At 41.6% G+C, this 24,975-nt stretch overlaps 1 protein-coding gene across 1 annotated transcript; it reads right to left on the bottom strand.

The window, feature by feature from the left end:
• Positions 1–1,162: 1,162 nt before the first annotated feature.
• Positions 1,163–24,717, bottom strand: CKAP2L (cytoskeleton associated protein 2L). Its single transcript, XM_090281724.1, has 9 exons — positions 24,658–24,717; positions 23,206–23,272; positions 21,233–21,284; positions 15,900–17,140; positions 13,749–13,956; positions 9,248–9,403; positions 5,997–6,060; positions 4,470–4,662; positions 1,163–3,173 (listed from the first exon to the last, which is right to left on the bottom strand). Exons 1-9 carry the CDS (start codon positions 24,686–24,688, stop codon positions 2,948–2,950), a joined length of 2,238 nt encoding a protein of 745 aa, XP_090137850.1. The 5' UTR covers positions 24,689–24,717; the 3' UTR covers positions 1,163–2,947.
• Between the last annotated feature and the right edge of the window lie 258 nt (positions 24,718–24,975).

The raw sequence follows: 24,975 nt of genomic DNA, 5'->3' as shown, positions 1-24,975 counted from the left end.
ATTCACTTCATCTGTGAACTCTGCTGGTCAGAGGTCCACAAAACCTAACAGCAGATCTTAAACAAGACAGGGAAGCAATGAAGGTTAGTCCTGCTGAAAGGAACAAAAACACATACGAAACTAGTGGTGAGGGCAAGAAAACCAGGGATCAAATCAGCAAATTGGAACATAGGGAAGGAACAAACAGCCAACCAGTGCAGAAAGAGGAAACGAAAAGTGAGGAAAATGAGGAGAGCCTCAGAAACCTATGAGACAGCTATTAGCAAGCCAACATCCAAATCATAGGACTGCCAGAAGATGAAAAAACTAAAAGTTGAAAAATTATGTGAAAAAATAATGAAGCAGAACTTCCCTAAGTTGGGGAAGGAAATAGACTTATAGGTCCAGGAAGCATAGAGAGTTCCAAAAAAACTGGATCCAGGGAGAACCACACCAAGACACATTATAATCAAAATGTCAGAAATTAAGGATAAAGAGAGAATCTTAAAAGCAGCAAGAGAGAAGAGAATTATGTACAAAGGCGTCCCAATTAGACTATCAGCTGATTTCTCAAAAGAAACTCTGCAGGCAAGAAGGGACTGGTAAGAAATATTCAAATGAAAAGCAAAAATCTACAACCATGATTACTCTATCCAGAGAAGCTGTCATTCAGAATAGAAGGGCAGAGAAAGCGCTTCCAGGACAAAGTAAAACTGAAGGAGTTCATTAGATCCAAACCACTGTTCTATGATGTTAAAGGGACTGGTTTAGGAGAAAGAGGATCAAAACTGAACATTAAAATGAAAACTGTATCACAACCAACAACAGAAGCTGGGGAACTGAAACAAAGGCAAACTAAGTAGGCCATGAGAGTGGGAAAAGAATTATAGGTATGGGGAATGTATTGGGGGGAGGTCAGCGGGGAGGGGGAAGGGGGGAAAGGGAGGGAGATGATGCAGGAATTAAGATGCATAGTAGGAGGGAGTAGAGTAGACAGGAAGAGGTTGAGAAGAACTATATGCACAACCAATGGGCATGGACTAAGGGGGGTGGGACACAACTGGAGGGAAGGGGGTCGCTGGGTGGAGGGGAACAAAGGGAAAATAAATTGGGACAAGTATAACAGCATAATCAATAAAGCATATTTTAAAAAAAATTGGGAATGAGTCTTACTTGTTCTGTGACATGGCCCCATCCTCCAGCCAGAGCCACTGGCTGGGAGATGCTGGGCTCTGGCTGGCCAGACCTGGTCCTGTGCACACCTGGGGCTGCAATCCATGCCTGTTAAACTATGGACTGTGAGTGGGAGAGGTGGCCCTAGGAAATTGTGGTAGTTTTATTAGGTCTATGTGCCAGGCAAGCAAAAACAGACGTTACAGCACCTAGTAGACAGTAATAAATGTGAACTGTCATTCTGTATAGCAATGCTAGTACACAGCCCTCCTTGTACACATGTCTATAAAACTGTCCTTCCACTCACTCCTCTTAAGAGGCCATCCCTACACATTAGAATTGACTTCTGCCAAGGCCCCGCCTCCATTACAATCCTGATGAATCTTCCTCCTGTGGCTGGAGCCTGTCTCCTTGCTCACCCTCCCTCCTTCCTGCTCCATTTCTAGGAACAGCTGCTTATGAAACAAGTCATGAGACTCTATGGAGCTCCAGGATGAGGAGGTTTCCTGCCGCTGCCATGCTGTCCACACCACACGCTGCTGTATCAGGCTGCTCACAACCTCCAGTCTGCCACTCCGAGCCAGCTATTAGCACAGGGGTTCTGAGAAATGTAAAACCACCAGCGGCCTGTGTGGATTCCCAGATTTAGGTTGTGGGGACAATCTACTTCTTACTGAAACTTAGTCTGTTTGCATTATGGTCTTATAGTTCAGTTTTGTGAACCTTCTTATTATAAAATTGACCTAGAGACAGATCTGGTTCCTGGGTGAGGCTGATGGTCAGACCCTGATCAAGGTGAGCTCTCCAGGGAAATCAAGGTCCCATGAGTCTTCTGGAGTAACCTATTGGTGCTTCCCCAGAGAGACCCCTAAATCTCTAGGCCAAGCTATCATCACTGTTTTTTGTAATAAGATAAATGAAGAAGTAGAAAAAAAAGTTTAATGTTCTTTTTTGGTTAATACTTAAATATTAAGAAAGATAAATTTAAAATATGTTGAGTAGAGTTCTATACATTATATTTACGTAATGATTTTGACTTTACCTCCCCAAGAGCAGTTGCTCAGAAAGAAGGAAGGCAACATGTAGAGTGTCTGGGGCTTGCACTGCCTGCAGGTGCCCTGGCAGAGCAAAGAATTGAAGTGCAGAAGCAAGTGTCCCCTCCCCACCCCTCTTCCCTTTGTTTTTATTTAATGCATTTCTGAATAACAGATGCAAAAATTAGGTTTGGATATAAAAAGCTAGATGACCATCCCAATTCAGGATTGTTTCACTAGGAGACCTGGTACTGAAAGGACGTGAATTACCCCTCACCTCAAGGACACAGGGACAGAAGCAAAGGTCACATTACGTCATTTGTGATCTCTGGGCAAAGGCATAGCAAATATAAGCTCATCTTTAAAAAAAAGGGATTTGACCAGATGGCCTGCCAGGTCCCATGTGCTCTGAGCTCAGACCGTCCATGCCGGGAGGACTTCCCTCTCTGCTAAGGTGGATGCAGGAAGGAAGGTCTGTCATACTGTGGCACCAGCCTTCCAATATCCTTACCATACTTGTGGGATAAATTCACACTCAATCATGTGAAATTTCTGTATGCTGTTAAATTGGCAAGTTACCACCTTAAACAAATAAGCCAAAGGCCTTTCTGTGGGATATGTAATTTGAGAGCAAGCCCTGTGAGCTCCTGTCCAGGGCTGGAGTCTGCATTCATGACAGTTTGTTCCAGGTGGGCTGGATGAGGGCATTTCTTGTTTTATGGAGGATCTGAAATACCTTTTTAATAAAAATCATCAGGAAATTATGATTCAAGGATTTGAAACCCTAATGTTACAGGCAAAGCCTCATTTTTACGGAATACAAAACACTCTGTTTCTTCCACCTCTAACAGCTCATTAAGAGAAGACACCACTAAATCATGGTCCTGCAGCATTTCCGGGTAGCGGGACACTGCTCGCTCGATTCTCGCCGACCGCCGCACGGGGGTGATCAGCTTCATGTCCTGCACTTCTGGCATCCCACTTATTCTGAGAGACAACAAGAGGTGCGTCAAAAACTTTATCACTTCATTTGAAACTGCACTTATTCTTTATTTTTCTTATTCCATTAATAAAACACAACAAATATTTCAACGTAGGTTAATATAGGAGTTATGTCTAGAGCAGCTCTCATCCTAAGATGGCCTTTCTCTGACTGTCAGAGTGAACTGTGTGGTGTCCATCTGAGCTCGGATGGGGTAAGGAGAGAGTTAATGAATGGAGCGTAAAGTGTGGTTTTTATTTGATGTGAAATACTTGGCACCTGGTGTTTGTTTATTCCATAAACTTTCAAAAGAGCATACAGGTTTTGAAGAAATTGGGCCTAACACCAAATGGAATTGGACTAATGAAATCTAAGATTCTTTCTAGCTTTGACAGGAAATTATTAAAAAGACATATTTTTAGATGATGAACGAAACCACAAATGAAATGGAAACAAATTGGGCATCTTTCTTGTAAATTTTGAAGCATTCCAATAAAAAGTAGCCGGGAGGAGAGGCTGCAGAGACATTCCCATGCAATGAATCTGATCTGCACTGTGCAAGAAGACCACTGACTACACTGGTCCAAGCCAACCTAGCAGTCCAGTCTGCTGCCCACCCCTGAGCTGACTGTGGTGGGGACATGACACGTCTGAGAGGAGCTTGGGACTGGATGAGGCCCAGTGCTCCTGCTTGGAAGTCTCCTTTCAAGATCATGAACAGAGATTTGTGTTACATTAATGTTTTAGAAAATGACATTGATACCCTGACATGGTTCCTTAAATTACTATGGATTCTGCCTTAAACTTACACTTGTTAAAAAGCCAACTGATATTCTGAGCAGTCTGCAACCAGTAGACCCTCAACTGTCCTCCCTGTTCTTATAGGGCTGCTCACTGCCCCTCCTCCACACAGCTACAGAGGTTGCCCCGCCCACCCACCCAATCTCTGCCAGGCTGTTAGGAAAGGAAGAGGGTCTGAAAATGCAGGACCGGTGAAGGGGAAGAGGAAGCAGGAGCCCACACCAAAACCCTGTGACTCCAGCAGCACCTCCCTCTCCTGCAGGCCAGTTCTCCTGGGGGCTGTGAGAGGGGGAAGGTGAGTGTGCACAGAAAGGGCAGAGATCTGGGTCAGTACCAACCCTCCCCTCACCCTCAGCTCCTTCCCTTAACGCCAGGATTGGATTAGACCACCTGGTCCTCTTGTGAGCCAGAAGGTATCAAAAAATTGCCAGTACTTGGATCTGGGGAAGAGAAACAGAACTGGACCTGTGAGCAGGAAGCCTGCTTTGGTGTGTGCTTACCTGGGGATGGGAGCAACCTGTAATTTGATACCAGGGTGATTATCCTGTTCTGCTTTGGTTATTTGGGGTGTTGCTGGAAACTGGTCTCTCTTTTTTGGAGAAAGACAAGACTTTCTTCCAGATTCCATATCCCCGTCCACCTCTTCTGTGGATGTTATATTAGTTTCAGCAATGAAAGAGTCAGAGGTAATACCTGTGTATGCAAGGTCAAAAAGGAAAGCAAGATTTAGCAATTTAGTACTTAACCAAAAATCAGTGGAATGAAATCTATGTGATGATTTCCTCATGGACCCCAGACACTAAAACAGAGAAACTGACTTGAAGTGGGACTTATAACCAGTTTTGCTGTTAAGCCATGCAGCGGTGCCCAGCTACATCAGGCTGCCTCCTGACCAGCACCCCCACCCCCCACCAGTCTCTGGCTGCCTGCCACTTGAGGGTGGGCCACTCTTAACATAGCCCAATCTCTTATTCACTCTCCAGGGATCTCTCTTAGGGACCAATTACTGACTTTTTACCCTTACACCACACCCTGGGGGCCATTTTCTTGACTCACTAGGGTTAACTCACCTGACCTCATCCCCTCCTTAACCAGGATGACCATATGGTTATTGCCTCAGACAGTGGGCGAGAAAGTCTTTTGTTAACCCAATTTGCATAACAGCCCAACCACAACAACCAAAATAAAAGGAAGGAAATTAGACTGAGACAGACAGATACTGTGATGCAGGCTGAGAGGTCAATAGGGGTGAACAAGTAATGAGACATGGATTCCTGTCCCCTTTTCATTCTTTTGAAGAATATTGCCGTATATGATAAACTAACATCTGAATTTTAGTATCATTCCTAGTAAGAGTGCCACTGGGCATAACTGTTCTGTAACCTTATTCCCAAAAGTAATGCGTTAGTAGCTGTAATTTCACATGACTTGATTGTTCCCCAAAGTTAAATCTGCTCTTAAAGGAAAAAGATTTGTCACTTCTAAGTTCATAGAAATAATCCATTTTATCTTCTGAAGGTAGCTTGTTTTCTTTCTGTTCACATAACAAACACTATAAGCAATTATAAAGTGCCACTCAGAGTATCTGTACAATCTTTTCCACAGAAGAGTCCTCTAGAGGCTCTGACCAATGACAGGAATGCTTAACCAATGCAGAGTTCTGCCATGGCTACTTTTAAAGCGATAATGTGGATTTGGACGTCAGAGCGTTGGTGGGTTTGTTATGATCAAACATGTGACTTAAGCCGAGGCATTTCTCCCTTCTGCCTCAAAAGAGCCACTGCCTTCTCTGACCTAGGACTCCCGGGAAGCAGGCATTCTCATCCAGGCTGCTCAGTGCTGAGCAGTATATTCACTTGTAATGACAAAAGTAAGTCAGCCGATGATACTGGCTGAGAAGGCCCGACCACAGAAACCAAGAGGTAAGAGGCACTTCAGAGGACGTCTTTTCTTTTTTCCTAGGTGATCCTCGGTGACTTTTATTTGTAACACTAAGGGGAATGACTTTAAATATAAAATAGCTGTACCGTCTCCAGTTCTGTTTGGGTCTTGCAAAATATTAAGAACAACTTCTCGTAACTCTTGTATTGGCTGGAAGGAAGAAAAGACATGAACAGTATTAAAAACATTCATAAAAAAATAATCTAAGAAACTCTGTGTAACATCAAATGAACTTCTTTATATAATAAAAATGTTTCCTTTTTTAAATCTCTTGTCTAAATATAAGTGACATTTAAAAAGTTTCAGACTCACAGCTCCAAGGGAAAAATGAATGAACAAAGAAAATGTTGATTAAATGCTGTCAATGTTCAACTTTAACAGAAAGATGAATTGATGGAAAGTTGTCTATAATGAAATTTCTTTAAAACAAATTTATTTTCTTATTGACATATGTGATCCCATTGAAGATGTGTTCCAATATAAAGATTCTGGCCCAAAGATATAAAGATAGCTACCCAGAAAATGTGGCATACATTTTTAAAGTTTTCTTAATTTTGGTTTTTAATCATAAAAGTCATATACCTCATTACAAAGAAAAAAAAAATTAACAATAGGTCAAACTTAAAAAAGGAAATCACTCATAATCTCATTACCCAAATACAACCTTTAGTTAGCATTTTGGACAATTTTCTCCCAGCCTTCTCATTCTTTCATCTTTTATTTGGCAATATAACTTAAAAAATACTATAAATAAGTAATTTTCTATAAAATTAGATGAGAGAACCTTCCTTTTCCAAGGTAGGTAAGCCATGCCGTAAGGCAGAACATCACAAATAATGTTCTCACAGGAACACTGCATCAGGAGGCTGGTCTTCCGACCTGAATTCTGTATCAAATAAATAATAGGTATAACCTGACAACAGAGCATAAAAGCAAAGCTATCCACGCATTTTTATAAAATCTAAAATGCTTTAAGCTTAAGGAAATGGAAAAAATTGTACAGAATATACTGCAAAGAGTCTGAATTACTTAAAATATTCATCAAGTGTCTTCTATATTTCTACAGGCTTCTAGTTAAAGATGATGGCTTAGAAACAGATTTGCTTCTAATCCCTCTTGAAACTGATTAAAAAAGGGATTAAAAGGAGGAAATAATCAAAACTTAAGAGAGAAGGAACAGCAACAAGATTTTAGAAGCTAGAATGTAGAAGGAAGCAATAACCAACTGAAACAACTTGAAAAAGTTGACTTCAAAGATGGCAGTATGGCCAAGAAATAACCTCATCTAACCTCAGGCCCTCTGAAAGGCTCAGGAATGGATGGTGGACAGGATCAGGGGGACCCTTGAACACCAGTTCAGAGGGCAGCCAGGTCTCCCAGTCCACCCTGCACGCTGAGCTCCGAGCAGCCTGGTGACTGTGCCCCACCCCCAGCAGAACACTGGGGTGCCTTCTCCAGGTCTCTGGGAAGCATCCTGAGAGACTAAGGGCGGGGGTGCCTACTGAAAAGACGGGATAAAGGAAAGTTTCCTGCTGAAGGTCGAGAATCCTACCCTATTCTCCCCCCACAACACTGGTGGCCTGTTCCTGGCTCTAGGAAGGAAACCGGAAGAGTCTTCTCTAGAGAACAGGACTTGTCTAAGAGGAAGGACCTGAAAATACTGATTTTGAGGGGTCTTCAGCCAAATGACACAGACAGATCACCTACGGTAGAGCCCCACCCATGTGTCCAGATCTTTTAATAACCTTTTTCAAACCCACCTCTTATATGTGCAAACAGCCCAGTTTCACTAGCATCTGAGTAGAGCCTTTAATGAACAATAGAGAACAAAACAAAATAAAACAATCAGAGACAGAGAAGAAAGCCCTGGAGAAGAAAAGGATAATGTAAGAAGTAAATTTGATATGGGCTCTAGGAACTGAGAAGGAAGGACAATAAGGAAACCTGAGGCTGAGGTGAGAGGAGTTCCCACGATAGCCAGTGAGGATGGGGGTAAAGCTAACCTGTTGAGACTGGGACAGATCAGAAGAGTCTAGGAGAAAGGCCTCAAAGAAAAAAGAAATTAATACAATGTCTGATGTTTCAAAAGAATAAAGAAATTTAGACAATTAGGGAAGAGTTTGGGAATTAATTATATAATAAATGCTCAGAAAACTAAACAATTAATTTCAGGAAAAGTAGAAAGCTGTGCTTGAAAAACAAAGTAATCATAGTATATACTACACGGCTCAACATATTCATACATTTCTTACACATTCATAGCAATGCGAACATGGAACAGTGACCAGAATTTCCATGATTCTAATGGAAAGGTATGTCAGGGTCATAGGGGTGTGTGTGTGTGTAATGGGGGTCTGTGCAGGTGTGTGTGAAAGATTTTAAATCCTAATCCTGCATATTTGGAAGTCCACAAATCATGTCTAAAATGGAAAAATAAGGAAATAGCAATATAATCATGTTATCTGAAATTACAGATGTAAATATACAAATAATCAGTTTGTTCTGGGAAGTGAGAAATGGGAGGTGAGGGGAGCAGAGGACTTACTTAAAGAACACTGTCAAACTATTTGACTCTTTAAACTATATGTATGTACAACTCTGACTTTGAACAATCATTAAAATGGTACGTATAATATATGATGGCAGAAAGCAACATGCAAGTGAAAAGAGCTATAAAACTATTTTAGTTTTGGTTAACCCTATGAGGGCCGTGCGTAATTCAAAATTTGGATCAACATGAGAAAAAATTATATCAATATATATATAACCTGAGGCACAAAAAAAGAGACAAAACATAAAATACGAATATTCCATTGTTATTTACACTTATAGCCATCAAAAAAAGAGTCGCTGGGAGTGACACTGGCACTTTTGGGAAAATTTGTCAGTGTTGCTCACAGCGACATTGGCGCTCAAAGGGTTAAAAATTAGACAGCAATAGTTTTACTAGGTTTTAGGATTAAAAGGAATTTCATGCAATGGCTCTGAATTATTGATTTATGGATATTGATGTGCTGGGTTTAAATATATTTCTAGGTAATTTATGGTAAGGTATGGCTTCATAAGTCTTGGAAATTGATGTATGTTATAACTTGCTATGCTATTACACATTCACTTGACAAGAAAAGTGATTCTATTAGTTTACAGGTAACACCACTTTCTATGGCATATTTTAATTAAAATGTTCATAAAGGACATACTGTACTTTACATTCTATATATAACTTTATGAAGCAAATTAGAAGTTACATTACATTGTATAACTGCCATATTGCAAAAAACAGAACTCATGTGAGAGAGAATTTTCAAGAAATCACCCACCCAAGACAGATACTCACTGTTGCCCCATTTCTAATGGCCTCTTCGTACAGTCCAATAACATCAAATGTGCCTTTACTTGCCAAGAACTTTGCTTTGCAGATCCAGAATTTAGCAAATTTTTCAGCCTCCGGAATGCTAGACAATATGGTAAATACTTCATTAGAAAGTATACCCTGGAAAAAAAATACCCAGAGGAAATTATTACCATCTCATTGCTAATCATGTCTCCTCTTATTAACATAGCAGGTATGCAAAAAAATCAGTCTGATCAATACTTATCTTTAACTTTACAAGGTACAGTTTACACATAATAAAATACACCCATTTAAACAGTACATTTCAATGAGTTTTGATACTGATCATTAAATTTTAAGCGTGACATGAGACTAAACAGATGGAAAAATGTTTATCATAGCTGAAGGAAGGAGAATGTCCTACATTTCTATGTGGTACAAAACCAAACCAAATCTAAAAAACCCCAGAGTAATCAACATTCACAAAAATGTGAACATTTAATAAAACCAGATTTTCCATATGTCTCTAACAGAAGAATAAAGGACGGCACAGGTGTGCCAATGTCATAGGTGTGTGTGTGTGTGTGTGTGTGTGTGTGTGTGTGTATGTGTAGGGGATCTGTGCAGGTGTATATGAAAGAGGGTTAAATCTCATAAAAAGGAACTTTAAAGTGGCTCCACTGGTTTCGTGTCCTCTTGGTGTGTACCCAGAGCAGGACAGGGAAATGGACCAGTAGGAAATGGGCCAGGTACCGGTGTACTCTGTCAAGCAGCACCTCCTACTCCTTGCGAGATTGGGGGCGGACACGGAGGTCAGCTCGCAGTCAAGAGTTACCAACACTATGTGAAGAGGCATAAAACTCACCAACCAGAAGAATAAACACTGCAGCCAATAATTGGGGGAGCAAAGAGGAATACATTTTAAGAGTACTGCAGTCAGTATCTTCAGGGAGATAAGAGAATATTGCTATCATGAAACCAGAACTGGCTTCTATGGAAGGGAATCAACACAAGGGCAAAACAGTGACCTGGATGCCGCTGAAGAAGAGATGGTAAGCTGAAACTGTGGCTGTGGGATTCTCCCAGAACCCAGTGCAACAAACAAACAAAAAAATGCAGTGTGCAAGAAAAAGTAAGTTCTGGAAGATACATCTATTATGCAGGAATTTCAATATCATCTAAGAGAATTTCTAGAAGGAAAAACCAAACAAAGCTGAACACACACTGAAAGCAGTTGTATGACAGAATTTCCAAGAACTGACCAAGAAAGCAGGTGTTCAGATTGAAAGGTCCTTAGTTAGAAAACCATACGTAGAAAACCAAGGATAAAGAAAAATCCTAACCACCTCTAGAGAGGGAAAAAAGGATTATCTACAGAGGAATAAGAATTAGATTGACAGGAACTTTAATAAATCAGTAACTTCAGATGCAAGAAACAAAATGAAATAGTAACTTCAAATTTTCCAGGGAAAACAATTTGAATTTAGAAATTTCTCCCAGCCAAACTAAATATGATATAAACATGTGGCTGAAATAATGACATTTTCACAAGCATAAGGCCTCAGAAAGTTCACCATTCAAAAACCATGAAGTGACCAGTGAATAAACTTTAGAATTCAAGTGGAAGACTTGAAATAAAAGTAACTAGAAGAAAAATATGATATGTAACTTGCACACCATGTTTGAACTCACACCTACCACTTTCCTTTGTGATTTTAATTTATATATTTTCTTTATGAAATAAAGTAAATTGGATCAAACACAGAAATAAGGGAAAATAAAAAAGAATTCCTGTAGCCCTGACTGGTGTGGCTCAGGTGGCCGGGCACTGTCCCGCAAAGTGAAGGGTTGCTGACTCGCCTCCTGGTCAGGGCACAGGCCTGGTTGTGGGTTCTGTCCCCAGGTGGGGTGCATACACGTACCAGAGGCAACAGATTGATGTTTCTCTCTCACATTCAGTGTTGCCCTCCCTCTTCTCTAAATATAAATAATAAAATCTTAAAAAAAAAAAAAGAATTCATGTAAATTGAATTACAAAATAAAATGACAGGTTTAAGTTTAAGCATATGGAGTAATCACAATAAATGTGTAAAAGCTAAATTTGCTTTTGTAAAAATAGAGAATCCCAGATTTGGTTAAAAAATTCAACTATGTATTCATATGAGATATAAGTCTAGAAATTCAGAAATGGGAAAAGATTTGTTCTACAAAATCTATCAAAAATAAAAAGCACGTGTGGCATGATTAACATAAGACAGAAAAGAAATCAAAGCAAGTCATGAGTCTTTATGTACGTAACAAGAGAACAGAAAAAATACACCGATGGAGGGAGACTGGGTGGCAGGTGGTGAGCACACAATGGAGTAAGTACACAGATGTCGTGCTATAAAGTTGTACACCTGAAGTTTATATAATGTTATTAAATGTTACCCCAATAAATCTAATTTAAAAAGTAGGAAGTAAAAATTTGACAGAAATACAAAGAGAAACCACAATCTCCAATCACAGTGCCAGTGAGAGGCTTTGGCATAATTCTTTTGGAAAGAAACAGGTGAACTAACAAACACAAACGGCTGTGCTATTTAAATTTTCTGTTTGTTCTAATGGATACCCACATAGACTTTTCCATTCAACAGAGAATATTTTTTTTTTCAAACACTTTGGAACACTCACCAAGACTGATTAGACATTAAGAATGGAAAGAAAATGTCAACAAATTCCATACAATATATTAAAAATTAAAATAGCCAGGAAAAAGAAATTGACACATCTAGAAGTTAAAAGATACTTTTGAAGATAACTTTAGGGTTAAAGAATTGCTAAAAATGGAAACCTCAAACTTTTCTAACATAAGTCGGTTACTAAGCTATGGTCTCTTAGCTCCATACCCTCTGTTTCTCCTCTGCTTTGTGACCCTGGGGCCAGAATTCTGTAAACCACCTTCTGCTGACAACATCTCCTTGCTGGGCTCTGCCAGTATGGGGCGCTATGGGAGACTGCAGGATTGGAGAGGAGAGGGATCCTCCTCTTTCTCTTTGCCCTTATCACTCAGCAATGGTCATTCACCCGGGCAGCAGCAACTGGTTCTAGCTCCCCCATTTTTCCTGGCATTTAAAGACCTTGCCCGCACCAATGGGGAAGCATCCTTTTCTTGAGGTCTGAGCCCAGCCTGGCAGGGCCCCCTCCAGCTCTGTAGCACCAGCTTCTTCTGGGTAGTATGTCTCTTTAGAGCTGGAGTTCCATTCCCACCAGGGTTTGTCTCTCCTAGCTTTTATACTTAAAAAACAAACAAACAAAAACCTCCCCTGAGGATATATTTACTGATTTTAGAGAGAGGGGAAGGGGGAGAAAGGGAGAGAGAGAGAGAAGAAAGATCGATCACTTGTCTCCCATATGCATCACAACTGGGGGTCAAACCCACAACCTCGGTATGTGCCCTGACCAGGAATCGAACCTGCTACCTTTTGGTGTAGGTGACGATGCTCCAACCAACTGAAACATTTGGCCAGGGCTCTCCTCGTTTTTAGATCGGATATCCCCAACATCTCCCAGTCCTCCTGGACCCAGAGTTGTGGTTGCCAGCCCCTGTGTGCAGCACCATGTCCCTCCAATGATCCCTTCACCATTTTTGTGCACACATGTTCACAAAGTGCTGTTATGCCGAATGGCCAGCACCTGCACCTCTTTGCATGTGTCAGAGTCACAAGTGCCTGGGACTTTTTGTCTCTCAGAGAGAGCAATTGCTCAGTGCAGTGTCCTTGATCAGGAACCAGCTCTGAGATGCGTGACTCACACTGTCCCCAGAGCTTCCTGTGGAACTGTGCCACAGTCGTCCTCTGTGGACTTTGCTGGGTACACACCCTGCTTGGCCTTCTTCCTGTCCTGGCCCCACATCCCACTCCCCTCTATTTTCTTGAGATTCTCTTCCTAATAAATTACTTCCACACAACTTCTCCTTAGGGGCTGCTTCTAGGGAACATATAAGACACTGTGAAAACAATCCTAACACCACATTCTTCCTAGTATTATGATACCTGGTGTGGTTTCTATTTTTCTGACTTGACTCTGAGTGGTAAAGAACATTACCTATCAAACCTGAAGGATGTGACCAAAGCTAAATTCAGAGGCAAATTTATAGCGTATTTAAAAAAAATAAGACTAATATAAATTATCTAAACTTTCAATGAAAAATAAACCAGAAAAAGGACAATAAACATAAGAATAGATGTAGAGATTGATGTAGGAGAAAAATAATCAATAAACCCAAAAGATTAAGAGAGACCTCTTTAGCAAGTTTGATTTAAATAAAAGGCATGGAATTACTAAAATGGCCCAAAAAATACAAACCCTAAGTAGACAAATGACCATGGACAAAACTGAAAAGATATTCACAAAACTATCTCCCACAGTGAGTAACTAAATTTCTGTTTAGACGGAGGTTAACTGCCCCAAACTATATTTAGGAAAAATGTCTCTGGGTCAGAGTTTTACATTCCTCACTCACCCCTTCGATAAGCTGCAGACACTCGGCCAGAGTGCTGTTAATTTTATTGGACAGTTCAAGCTGTGCTTTCCTCTCTTCCTCTTCTTTTTCCATGCTTTCCCAGAAGGATGTATTCATTTCCTCTATTATTTTCCTTTTTGTTTTAAGTTCCATTGGAGGCCGTTTATACATCTTCCCTTTAGATTTCTGCCATTCTTCCAGCTGTTTCCTGTTATGCAATTAAAGGGGAGGAATGGTTTTAGGTTTTTGGGTACATGGTTAAGCTTCAAAGTATGTAATACGCAGAGATTGAGGACTATCACTGAACACCTTCAACCACAGACCAAGCCAGGAGACTGGAACAAAAAACAATTTATAAAAGGGTAAAGGCAGCAGTGGTTGCCCCCTCTTCAGAAGGCAGAGGCATTACTAGGACTAGAGGTGGCTAGTACCTCAGTCTTCAAATCCCTTGACATCAAGATTATTCACTATTTTTCTCAGAAAACTTTCATTTCACCTGTATGCTACCGCTGACACTTGCCTGCCATCCCTGAGATCCCTAACTCAGCACTCCACTTCTCTTACCACAAGCTTTCTATCGGCCACTGACCAGACGCACCGAACCTGCACTTTGCCCTCCATAGGGTGTTGGCCACACAGTTACCCACTTTACCCAGTTCTTCTGCCTGCTCATGACCACTCATGACCACATTTACTCTAAACAATACCAATCATTTCTTTTTCAAAGATGTTGAGAAGCCCTAATCCCCCGCCCACTGTTCAGTCTCCACTCCTGCTTCTCAGCAGCTGACAGACTGCTTGCTGCCGGGGAGGCACCAAGACCTGCAGACCCGAGTGTGGATGTAAACGCGCTAGCTTCTTTAAAGCACGACCAGTTCATGACTCACAAATGTACGTTTCAGCCCACACCTCCCTTGCAGCCCCAAACTTTGTAAAACCCACAGCCTGGCTGATATGTTTTATTAAATGTCTGTCTGGCAGGCACTTCAAGTTTAATATTGTCCAAAACAATGCTCATGATTTTCATCTCCAGATCTGCCCCTGATCGGTAACAGTGCCTCCAGCCACCCAGCTGCAAGGGCCTAAAACTAGGAGTTGTCCCTGAGCACTGCTTTCTTTCCCTGCCTCCCACACACGGTCACACAGCACTGCTTCTATCTCTGCAGGCACCATCCTAGTGCATATCCTGCCACTTTCTGTCTGAAATGCTGCGGCTGCAAATTCAGCTCCTGCATAAATGTTAGAATGATCTTTAAAATGCAAGCCAGACTAAGTCACTGTCAGGAGTGAAGCTGAAATGTCTTCTATGGCGAACAGCAGTATAATTTGAGTTCTGCTAGCCTCTCCAAGGTTATGGGGCACCACTCTCCCTCTCATCACTACCTTCCAGCTCAGGTGTCCTTTCAGTCTCTTGACCCAAGCTCATCCCTGCCCCAGCGCCTGGCATTATCAGCCTTCAGTCCTTCCTGACCAGGAAATCATTTGTGATCATTCTGTCTTATTTACCAGTGTGTTCATTTCCTGTCTTCTCCACTAGAATGCAAGTTCTAGGAAGGCAAAAACTCTGGTTGTCCTAGCACAGTACCTAAAACTCACGAGTTCAATAACATGCAGTAAAATTCACCTTTTTCAGAGTGAAGTTCTATGTTCTGATAAATACATGAAGTCATGTAACTGTAACTATGACTGCTCCTCTCTGCCTTACTGACTTTCCACAGCTTTGCCTGCTCAGACTCATGAAAGTTTCCTATTCCTTCTTCCTCAATAACTTTTCTGGATTTAACCCCTGGTTGGTCTGACAAGGGACTAGCATCTCCCCACTGCCCCCAGGCCCTCTTCCTTTGCTGCTCAATTTGCAGGGGCTTCTTGAATGAGTCGTTTACACCTGCAACCCTGACTCCTTTATTTTACTCAATCATTCAGCTTCAAACACACAGAAATTTACAGAGGATAACTTATAAAACACACATGTACCACTCAGCTTTAGCAAGTCTCAATATTTGATATATTCGCTTCAAATCTTCTTTTTCAGGGTTGAAGCTAAAAATGACCCAGGCGTCATTATTTATGGCCTATTTTCTGACCAAGTACTACTGATGGTCAGTTTGCTTAATCATCTTAAATTACAATTTTGGAATTAAAGCAATGTACCTTCGATCCGCTGCTGTAATCTTCTTCTTAACATCTAGGTTAGTCTGGGTCCCATTTAGGACCCCTCTTCCATTTATGGCTGTGCCACCAGCTCGAGTTTGGGGAGCTGACTTATTCAGAAAATGATTCTGGGGATGAGCCCTTTTCAGCGTGGAGTCCAGGATCCGTGCTTTCTGTTGATGGCTGCTGTTGTGTTTATTCCCCTTGGCTCTACTTGCCCTTATGCTTGGGGTGTTGGGAATGACTGAGGCAGAGCTGCCAACTGCCATGATGGGCCCAGGGCTCACAGCTTTGGATTTCTGCGGCACACATGACGTCCAGGGTCTAGAACGAGGTTGAGTGGGTTTCTGGTCTTGCTTAATGTTTGGAGGTCTGTGGTTTGGTCCTCCCCGAAGTAGATGGGGGCATGTCCTGGGTCTGGTATGTCCTACTTTTTGTTCAGTAGTAGCATGTGACTGTAACTTAGCTCCACCTGGTCTTTCATATTTGCCATTATTAACCTTTATATCCTTCATGTCTTTGGCCCCTGGTTTCTTTGATGTTTGATTCCTACTAAGGGTTTGTACAAAGTGAGAGGTAACTGTCTTTGGGGGTTTTTCTCCCAGTTTCGCAAGAGCTGCTCCTCTAGGGAGCTGCTGTGACTTTACTGGTAGAATCCTGGTTTGTGTTTCTCCAATGAATCGTTTATTAGCTCTGTCTTTCAGAACAGCATGGTTCAATGAACTTTTACCCAAGGCTTGTTTAGGGGCCAGATTGCTTTTGGTTTGATTATAAGAGGTAGTTTTTGGTTTGCTTTTGGTCCTAAATTGAAGATGTGGCATCTTCTCAGAGTCCAGTAAGGTTTGAGGCAAGTTCTCTTTGTTCATCTCTTTTAGAAAGTTGTGTATGGACTCACCCTCACCGCGGACATTGTCCACAGAGTCTGTATATGCAGAACTTCCTTGATCTGTCACCTCCTGCTTTACAGCTTTCAGTTCCTGTATATTGAGTGACGCCACAGTTTTCCTTGACAGCTCTCCAGCAGATGATCCAGCTTTGTGCTGTTGCTGATGATTGTTGGAAGGCTTAGAGTTTGGGTTAGGAGAAATACATCCTGAAGTCATCCTTTTGCCCATAAGTTTTGGTGGCTCCAACTTTGGCTTCTGGGACCCTGGGATATTGTCAGGTCTGGGCTGAAGTTTAATGCTGATGGGTCTTGTAGCTTTGACAGGCAAAGCAACATTCTTTTTGGGTTCAGTAGTCTAAAAAGACAAAGAAAAATATCAAAGAGAGAGAGAGAGAGAGAGAGAGAAAGAAACACTGATCTGCTGCCTCCTGCATGTGCCCAAGTGGGACTTGAACCTGCAGCCTAGGTATGTACCCTGACTGGGAACTGAACTGCAGCCTTCTGGAGAATGGGATGATGTTCTAACCAACTGAGCCACCTGTCCAGAGCTAGAGGATTTTTAGAATGAGTTCCTATTAGAAATATTAGAATCTTTAGCTTGGTAGAATTAAGCAGAGATGCAGTGAACATACAAAACTTGCTTTTTATCGATTCCCAGTCAGGGCACATGACTAGGTTGCACGCCAGATCCCCAGTTGGGGGCGCGTGAGAGGCAACCGCACATTGATGTTTCTCTCTCTCTCTTTCTCCTTTCCCCTCTCTCTAAAAAACAAACAGATAAATAAAATAAAATAAAAATAAAATGAAATAAAGTAACCTTGTTAAAAAAGAAATTAATTAAATAGACTTAAAAAAAAACAAAAAATACTTGCTGTTTAAAAAATAAATCTGCCTCAACCAAACAAGTACTTGCTGAATGCCCATTATGTCCCAGTAAAGCTTCTCTTTGTGGGACCCTGAAAAGATACATACCTATTACACTTATGTTAGGGTACTACCCAAGTTCCTCCTAGTCCTTTGTACTGCTACATTAATTTTTTAAAGACAACACTGCCTTTGTAAAGGTCACTGTGTCACACAAGAACCTATGTCTCATTAGTGGCAAGGATCGGTGGTAAATGCTGGGAGGCCTGACAGACTTTGGAACAGCTCTCCATAAGCATGTGACATCACAAGAGATAGTCGTATTTGTAAACTCAGGAGGATTTTAAGGTTAGACTCTGTTATTAACAAGTAAATGTTTCAGTCATGTGATTTAATTTTGGATAAGAAATGTAGGACTAGGTTACAGAGAACTTTGAAAAATAGGGAGGGGAGTTAGAATTGATATTGTAAAGAATAAGAGAGCATCAGTACAGAAAGCAATTACTCAGAAAGGTGAATTTGACAGAGATTTGTACAGCATATATCTCCAGGGGAAGATATGGGAATGCTAGAGCTACCAGTCTCTCTGTTTCCTTCAATAATATTTTCAAGAGTTACTATGTAAACTTTGTGCATATGTAAAGGAGTATTTAACCAGAGTCACTTGGCAATAAGGGCAAGGTGATGTCCACTCTAGCACTGTATGGGTATGTGTGGTATCGCTGGAATGGGGGCAGAGATAGATGGGGCACCCACAGAGTTATAGCTGGGTTACTCTTTGAGCCCCAACATTCATATTCACCTCTGATCTATTATCACTTAGTGCTGAGGCATGGAGGTTGGTATCAAAGTGTGCTGTTTCTTAGTTGTTCTTTATTATACATTAAAAAAAACTGAGATATTATTTGCATCCCATAAGAATTTAAAGCATATAATTCAGTGGGTTTCACAAGGTTGTACAACCAATGCCACCAATTCCAGAACATTTTCATCACCTCAGAAAGAAATCCCGACTTCCGGCCAAGATGGAGGCTTAGACGGACACGCTAGGTCTCCCTCTACAACTAGAGAGGAATACAACTACTTCAAAACAAAGGATAACTAGAAATTCCAGAAAATAAAACTACACGGAAGCCCAACATATGAAGTTATAAACCAGCGGTGCCATTTGGGCAGGTAAGAGTTAAAGAGGGCAGCGCTGTTTGCGGTCGCACCTGGGACAGTGGCGGGGCGGCGAGGAATCCCGGCGGCCAAGCCCCTGGCGGTGCGCGACTCCGGCGCTGGGGAGAGCGGCCGAGGCATCGCCTTGAACAGTGAGGCCCAGGGGGGCGGGAGGACGGATCCCGGTCTCCTAGCTGAATAACTGTGTGAATCCATCTTGGACCCCCGCCCCCAAAGAAAGCACCACAGGGCTGCGAAATAGGTCGCGGACAGGCAGGCGCCGGTCGCTGATTTGTGACGCGTACGCAGGCACTGCCCCCGACAGCCAGCCCAAGAAAACAAAACGCATCTGTCAAAATGAGGCAGACAACTATAGAAATCCCGGTGACACAACTCACCAGGCAGCAGATAGAGAACCTGACAGATGAACAGATAAGAAACCTGTCAGAGGCTCAGTTCTGGGCCATTGTTATCAGGTGGCTTACAGAATTCACAAAAGAGCAGGAAAAAGATAAGAAAGAAGCGAAAAACTTTCATAACAAAAGGAACAAAACCACATACGAGACAGATGGTGAGGAAAAAAAATCCAGAGTTCATTTCAACAAACTGGAATATGGAGAAGGAACAAGCAGTCAACCAATGCAGAGAGAGGAAATGGGAAGCAACAATGAGAGGATCAGAAACCTCTGGGACAGCTATAAAAGGCCCAACATAAGAATCATTGGTTTGCCAGAGAGTGAGGAAGATGAACTAGAACTTGAAAAATTGAGTGAAAATATAATAAAGGAGAACTTCCCAGACTTGGGGAAGGGAATAGACTTGCAGGTCCAGGAAGCAAGGAGAGTTCCCAAGAGACTGGACCCAGGGAGAACCACTCCAAAACACATTATAATCAAAATGTCAAAAATTAAAGATAAAGAGAGAATCTTAAAAGCAGCAAGAGAGAAGAAAAGAATTATGTACAAAGGGGTCCCAATTAGACTATCAGCTGACTTCTCAAGGGAGACCCTACAGGCAAGAAGGGACTGGCAAGAAATATTCAAAGTAATGAAAATCCAAAACCTACAACCACGAATACTCTATCCAGCGAAATTGTCATTCAGAATAGAAGGACAGAGAAAGTGTTTCCAGGACAAAATAAAACTGAAAGAGTTCATTAGATCCAAACCACTGTTATATGAGATGTTAAAGGGACTGGTTTAAAAAACAGAAGCTAGGGAGATGAAACAAAGGCAAACTAAACAGGCAACGAGAGTGGAAAAGGAACTGTGGGTACGGGAAGCATATTGGAGGGAGGTCAACAGGGAGGGGGAGTGGGGAGAGGGAGGGAGATGATATAGGAATTGGGGATCATGGTAGGAGGGAATGGAATAGACGGAGAGAGGTTGGGAGAACTGTATGCACAACTAATGAACATAATCTAAAAGGGGGGGACAACTGGAGGGAGGGGGGCCACCGGGTGGAGGGGAGCAGAGGGAAGGGAAATTGGCACAAATGTAATATTTTAATCAATAAAACACATTAAATCTGAAAAAAAATAAAAATAAAAATAAAAATAAAAAAAGAAAGAAATCCCATACTTGTAATAAGTCACTTCCTATTTCCCTCTTTCCACAGAACCTGACAACCACTAATTTACTCTGTTTCTACGGAGTTGGCTATTCTGGACATTTCATATAAATGGAATCATACAGTATGAGGCCTTTTGTGTCTGGCTTCTTTCACTTAGCATTATGTTTTCAAGATTCACCTATGTTGCAGCATGTATCAGTACCTCATTACTTTATTTTTTAATTAATAAATTTTAATTTTTAGAGAAGTTTTAGGTTTAAATCCAAATTGAGTAAAAAATAAGAGAGTTCCCATAAACTTATGCCCATACATGCACTTCATTACTTTTTATGGCTAAATAAATATTCCATTAAACCTTAAGTATGTTGGGATCCTTTTCTATTCTATCCACAATCTAGCTGAATGGAACTGATTAGGAAATATATTCTTGTTAAGCAGCATCCCAAAGTGGTTGAGACCACAGGCTCTTAGCTGTGTCATTTAATAGCTATCCTGTTATTCAGTTCCCTCATCTATAAAATGGGGCTACTAACAGTACCTACCTCACAAGGCTGTAAGGACTCAGTGAGTAAATGCAAGTGAAAGAAGTACAGACACATAGCGGGTATTCAATAAATGTTAGCTATGAAGAGACCAAAGTGCACTTAGGAATTTTTAATTTTTTTTGGTTATCAAAATTGAGCTATAATATGTTGTACTTTTCAAAAAACAATTCTGTCCCTTATAAACTGTTCTTATATTTATGAAAAATATTTGTGCAAAACACCTTCTTTAGGTTGCTAAAATCTTTATTATTTTTATTACTAATCACCCAAAATAGATATTTTTTAAAAGCCTAATTTCTACTTACAGATTTAGAAGGCAGAGGATTTGGGCAATTATTCTTGGCTTTTAGATAAGGCCTATAACAGACAAAATAAGATTAATGCTTAGTACAGAAGGATCACCAAGACCTGGGAAGTATAGTGATTAAAAATGGAATTTTAAATCATTAAAATTTCTGTATATGGTAAAATAATTCAAAATGATATTCAATGAAGTCTCCTTATCCTCCCCTCCTTAGTCCCATTATTCCTCTCCTCAGAGACCACAAATGCTCTTATACACCTATCTGTGATCCCCTCAGAGATGTCCTACACATAAACATAGTATTTTAACAATATGTCTTTTCTTCATATTTGCATAGTCTTATTCATTGCAACATCATTCCTGGAAAACTGCAATATGCCAGGCACTGAAGACACAATGCCAAACAAGTTTAAAAAAACTTGTTTTAAGTATCTTCAGATAGTGAATTCTCAGAGAAAAAAAAGTGATATAATAAAAACAAACAAACAGGCATATATAAAATCTAGCTAGTGAGACAGAAAATGTAAAAAAGGATAGGAAAGTAGAGGAGAATTTAATATCCATGGATCGAAAGCAGTTGCAAGGCTAATAGGGGCTTTGATCATGCCTTGACGTTGTTTCTCCCATCTTGAATGTAAGCCCTGTGGAGGGCTGGATTGCTCTTTTTTTTTTTTTTTTTTTTTTAAACCCTCACCTGAGGACATGCTTATTGATTTCAGACAGTGGGGAAGAGAGGGAGATAAAGAGGTAGAGAAACATCAATGTGAGAGAGAAACATCAATTTGCTGCCTTCCCATACACACCCTAACTGGGGACGAACCAGCAACCTAGGCATGTGCCCTGACCGGGAATCAAACCCTGACCTTTCAATCTACTGGACAATGCTCCAACTGAGTCACACCAGCCATGGCAGGACTGCTCTGTCTTGTTAAGCACCATGTCTTCAGAACTAAGAGTGATACATTACATAGGTATTAAATAATAAATCTGTTGAATAAATGCACTAGGTTTATTTAATCAAGGAAATAGAGTTGAAGAAAAACCCAAAGTAAAAAGAAACTAAAATAAAGGATGAAAGCTAACTTTGTAAAAATTCACTTTATAAAAAAAAGTTTAGCAACCCAGGTGGGCAGAAAATTTATCAATACTCAGGAGAGGGATAAATAACATCACTAAGATGGCAAGATGTTGACAAAAGATAAAAATGAATCAATCATATCATGTCCACCTCAAAAGTAAGTGCTAAGACAGCAATTTTCAACAGCTGTGCCGCAAGAATTTTTAAAACACGCTACAGCTGACTATTCAGTCAGGGCCACTGACCTCTTTTCCCTTATCTTGTAAAATAAAAGAAATGACAACAGTCAACGCAACAATAGCTGTCTGGTATCAATGAATCAAAATTATACCTATTTTCTTTTTCTTTTTGGTTAGATTGGCAAAAAATATCCTTTTAGGTGTGCCGCAGAATTTTAGTAATTAGTTTATGTGTGCCATGAGAGGAAAAGGTTGGATATTGCTGTGCTAAGAGAATTTTTTTTTGGTTTTCAAAATTGAACTATAATATATTTTACTTTTCAAAAACCAATTCTGTCCCTTATAAACTGTTCTTATATTTATGAAAAATATTTGTGCAAAACATTTTCTTTAGGTTGCTAACCAAAGAACACCATCGGGCAGACGGATGTTCATATGCAGCTATAGAGGACTGAACGTTGCCTTCACAAGAATTACTTTCCCAGGAAAAAAGGCAGGGACAGGAAAAGCTTCCAGCATGGTAGGTAATATTATAGATCCTTCTTTCCTTCCTTGGAGACTGTCACAATAATAATAATGCTTAACTCTGTGGCAATGTACTTGATACCGCTCCAAGGTTTCTGTCATGCTTGAACTAAAACGCCCTTTGAAAGGGCTTTAAATTGCTATTAGCAACCAGGGCAACAAGAATCATAGAACTGTGGGCGACAAACTTACTTGTTGCTTTGGCACTTCAGTTTTCCCTTGGCCGCTAGGTACTCCTGGAGCTTCTTCTGCCGCTCTTCTGCAAAACAGGCAAGCAAACAACAGAACTTCAGCTTGGGATTTTAACCAGTTTGTTGATATTTTAAAGGATGACACTTTCAGTAAAGATTTTGGTTTTGGACCATGCCTCCAAGTTAATATCAACATTAACCATATCACTTATATGCAGGTCTTATATTAAGCTCTTCACACATTATTTACTTGAATCTGCACACCAGTCCTAGGAGGTATTTTACAGTCTGAAATGTACAGAGGGGAAATGCTGTGTCCAAAGTTACCCAGCTGATACGTGGCAAAGCCAGGATCTAACCCCAGAGCCCTTGCTCAAAGGCACTGTTCTCAGCTACAACATATGCTCCACAGGAATCAAGTCTGTTACTGGCCCACCTGAACTGGTGAGCCAAGATGGTTTTATTATATTTTTTTCCAACAGGGGTGATGATTTTTGCCTACAAATTCTTACTTGGTTTCCTTTGGGACTAAGAACAAATAGGCCAGGTTAGGGAGTTCATGGCAAACATCTATATGGTAATTTTCTAAGCAAGGCATCTGTCAGAGAATGCAAGTCAATGCTTCTGTTTTCAAGTTTCAATGGAGTAGTGGAGGCAAAATAAACACAACAATAATTACAACACAAGGCAAAACCTAGGTGCCATAAGAGAGGTTTAAAGAAAGAATTATGGGCTTTCATAGACAGTAACTGAGGGGACTAGGTGCTTGGAAAAAGTCTTAAAAAAAAAAAAAAAAAGACTACAGGGTGCAAATCTGCTCTCGCAAATCTACTCTCTGCCTCACCTAACCGTAGCAGCTCCTTGTCCCCATCTGCTCTGATGCACCCATGGGAGCCAGAGCCGCGCCAGGCAGTGGAGAGCAGGGGCTGTGGGGCCTGACAGGCCGGCTGGGACTCCAGTTCTGGGTCGTCTAGCACGTTAACAAACCTTATGTTTCTGAGCCCATAATATGGGGATAGAAGTGCCCACGTTACGGGTCGGGTCGGGTAGGGTCGTTAAGTGACGCGTCAGGTTAACGGGTGTCATCACTGACACCGTCGAAACGGCGGCGCACCTGGGAGGTGGTCGCCCGGGACCCACGCCCTCGAGGCGGAGGCAGGATCCGCTCCGGCCGCTGTGCAGGCTCGGGGCCGGCTGGGGCCACCCCAGGCAGGATGTGGGGGGCGCCTGGCTCCTCCTGGACGGGCAACCCCGGCCAGCCAAAAAGGGGACCGTTAACGCCCCTGCAGATCTGCTGCAGGACCTGCTGGAAAAATGCTGGCGGGACCTGGGACTCTCGGCCCTCGGACGTCTGCTTTGGGCCTCAAATGTCCGATGGGACACCGAGGCAGCGAGGCGGCTGGCAGCCTCCGCGGAGACAGCCTGCTCCACCCCACTGTTCCAGCGCACTCACCCGCAGCGGCAGTGAGCGCAGGCCGCACCATATTGGCTCCTCCGGGACAGTTGCTCTTCAAAGGCCGCGCCCGCCGTTGAGGAGGTGGTGGGCAGCTGCGCCCGCTCGCATTGGCTGCCATGGATTTGATACCACCAATAAGAAGCATGGAAGGGCGGGACAAAAGAAAATAGTAGCTTTGTGGTTGGCTCTGCTCAGGGCGTGGTGATGCTAGAGCTTCCGGCAGCGGCAGCGCTGGCGAACCTCTCCTGTCAGATCTCCAAGAGAGAATAGGATAACCACGAATAGTTGTAGAAAAAGCATCTGACAAAATTTAGT

This window comes from Furipterus horrens, unplaced genomic scaffold (genome assembly GCF_987537825.1).
Source record: "Furipterus horrens unplaced genomic scaffold, mFurHor1.1.pri manual_scaffold_6, whole genome shotgun sequence".
Lineage (NCBI taxonomy): Eukaryota > Metazoa > Chordata > Mammalia > Chiroptera > Furipteridae > Furipterus > Furipterus horrens.
The sequence above is the reverse complement of the archived record's forward strand: the minus strand, read 5'-3'. Positions and strand labels throughout refer to the sequence as shown.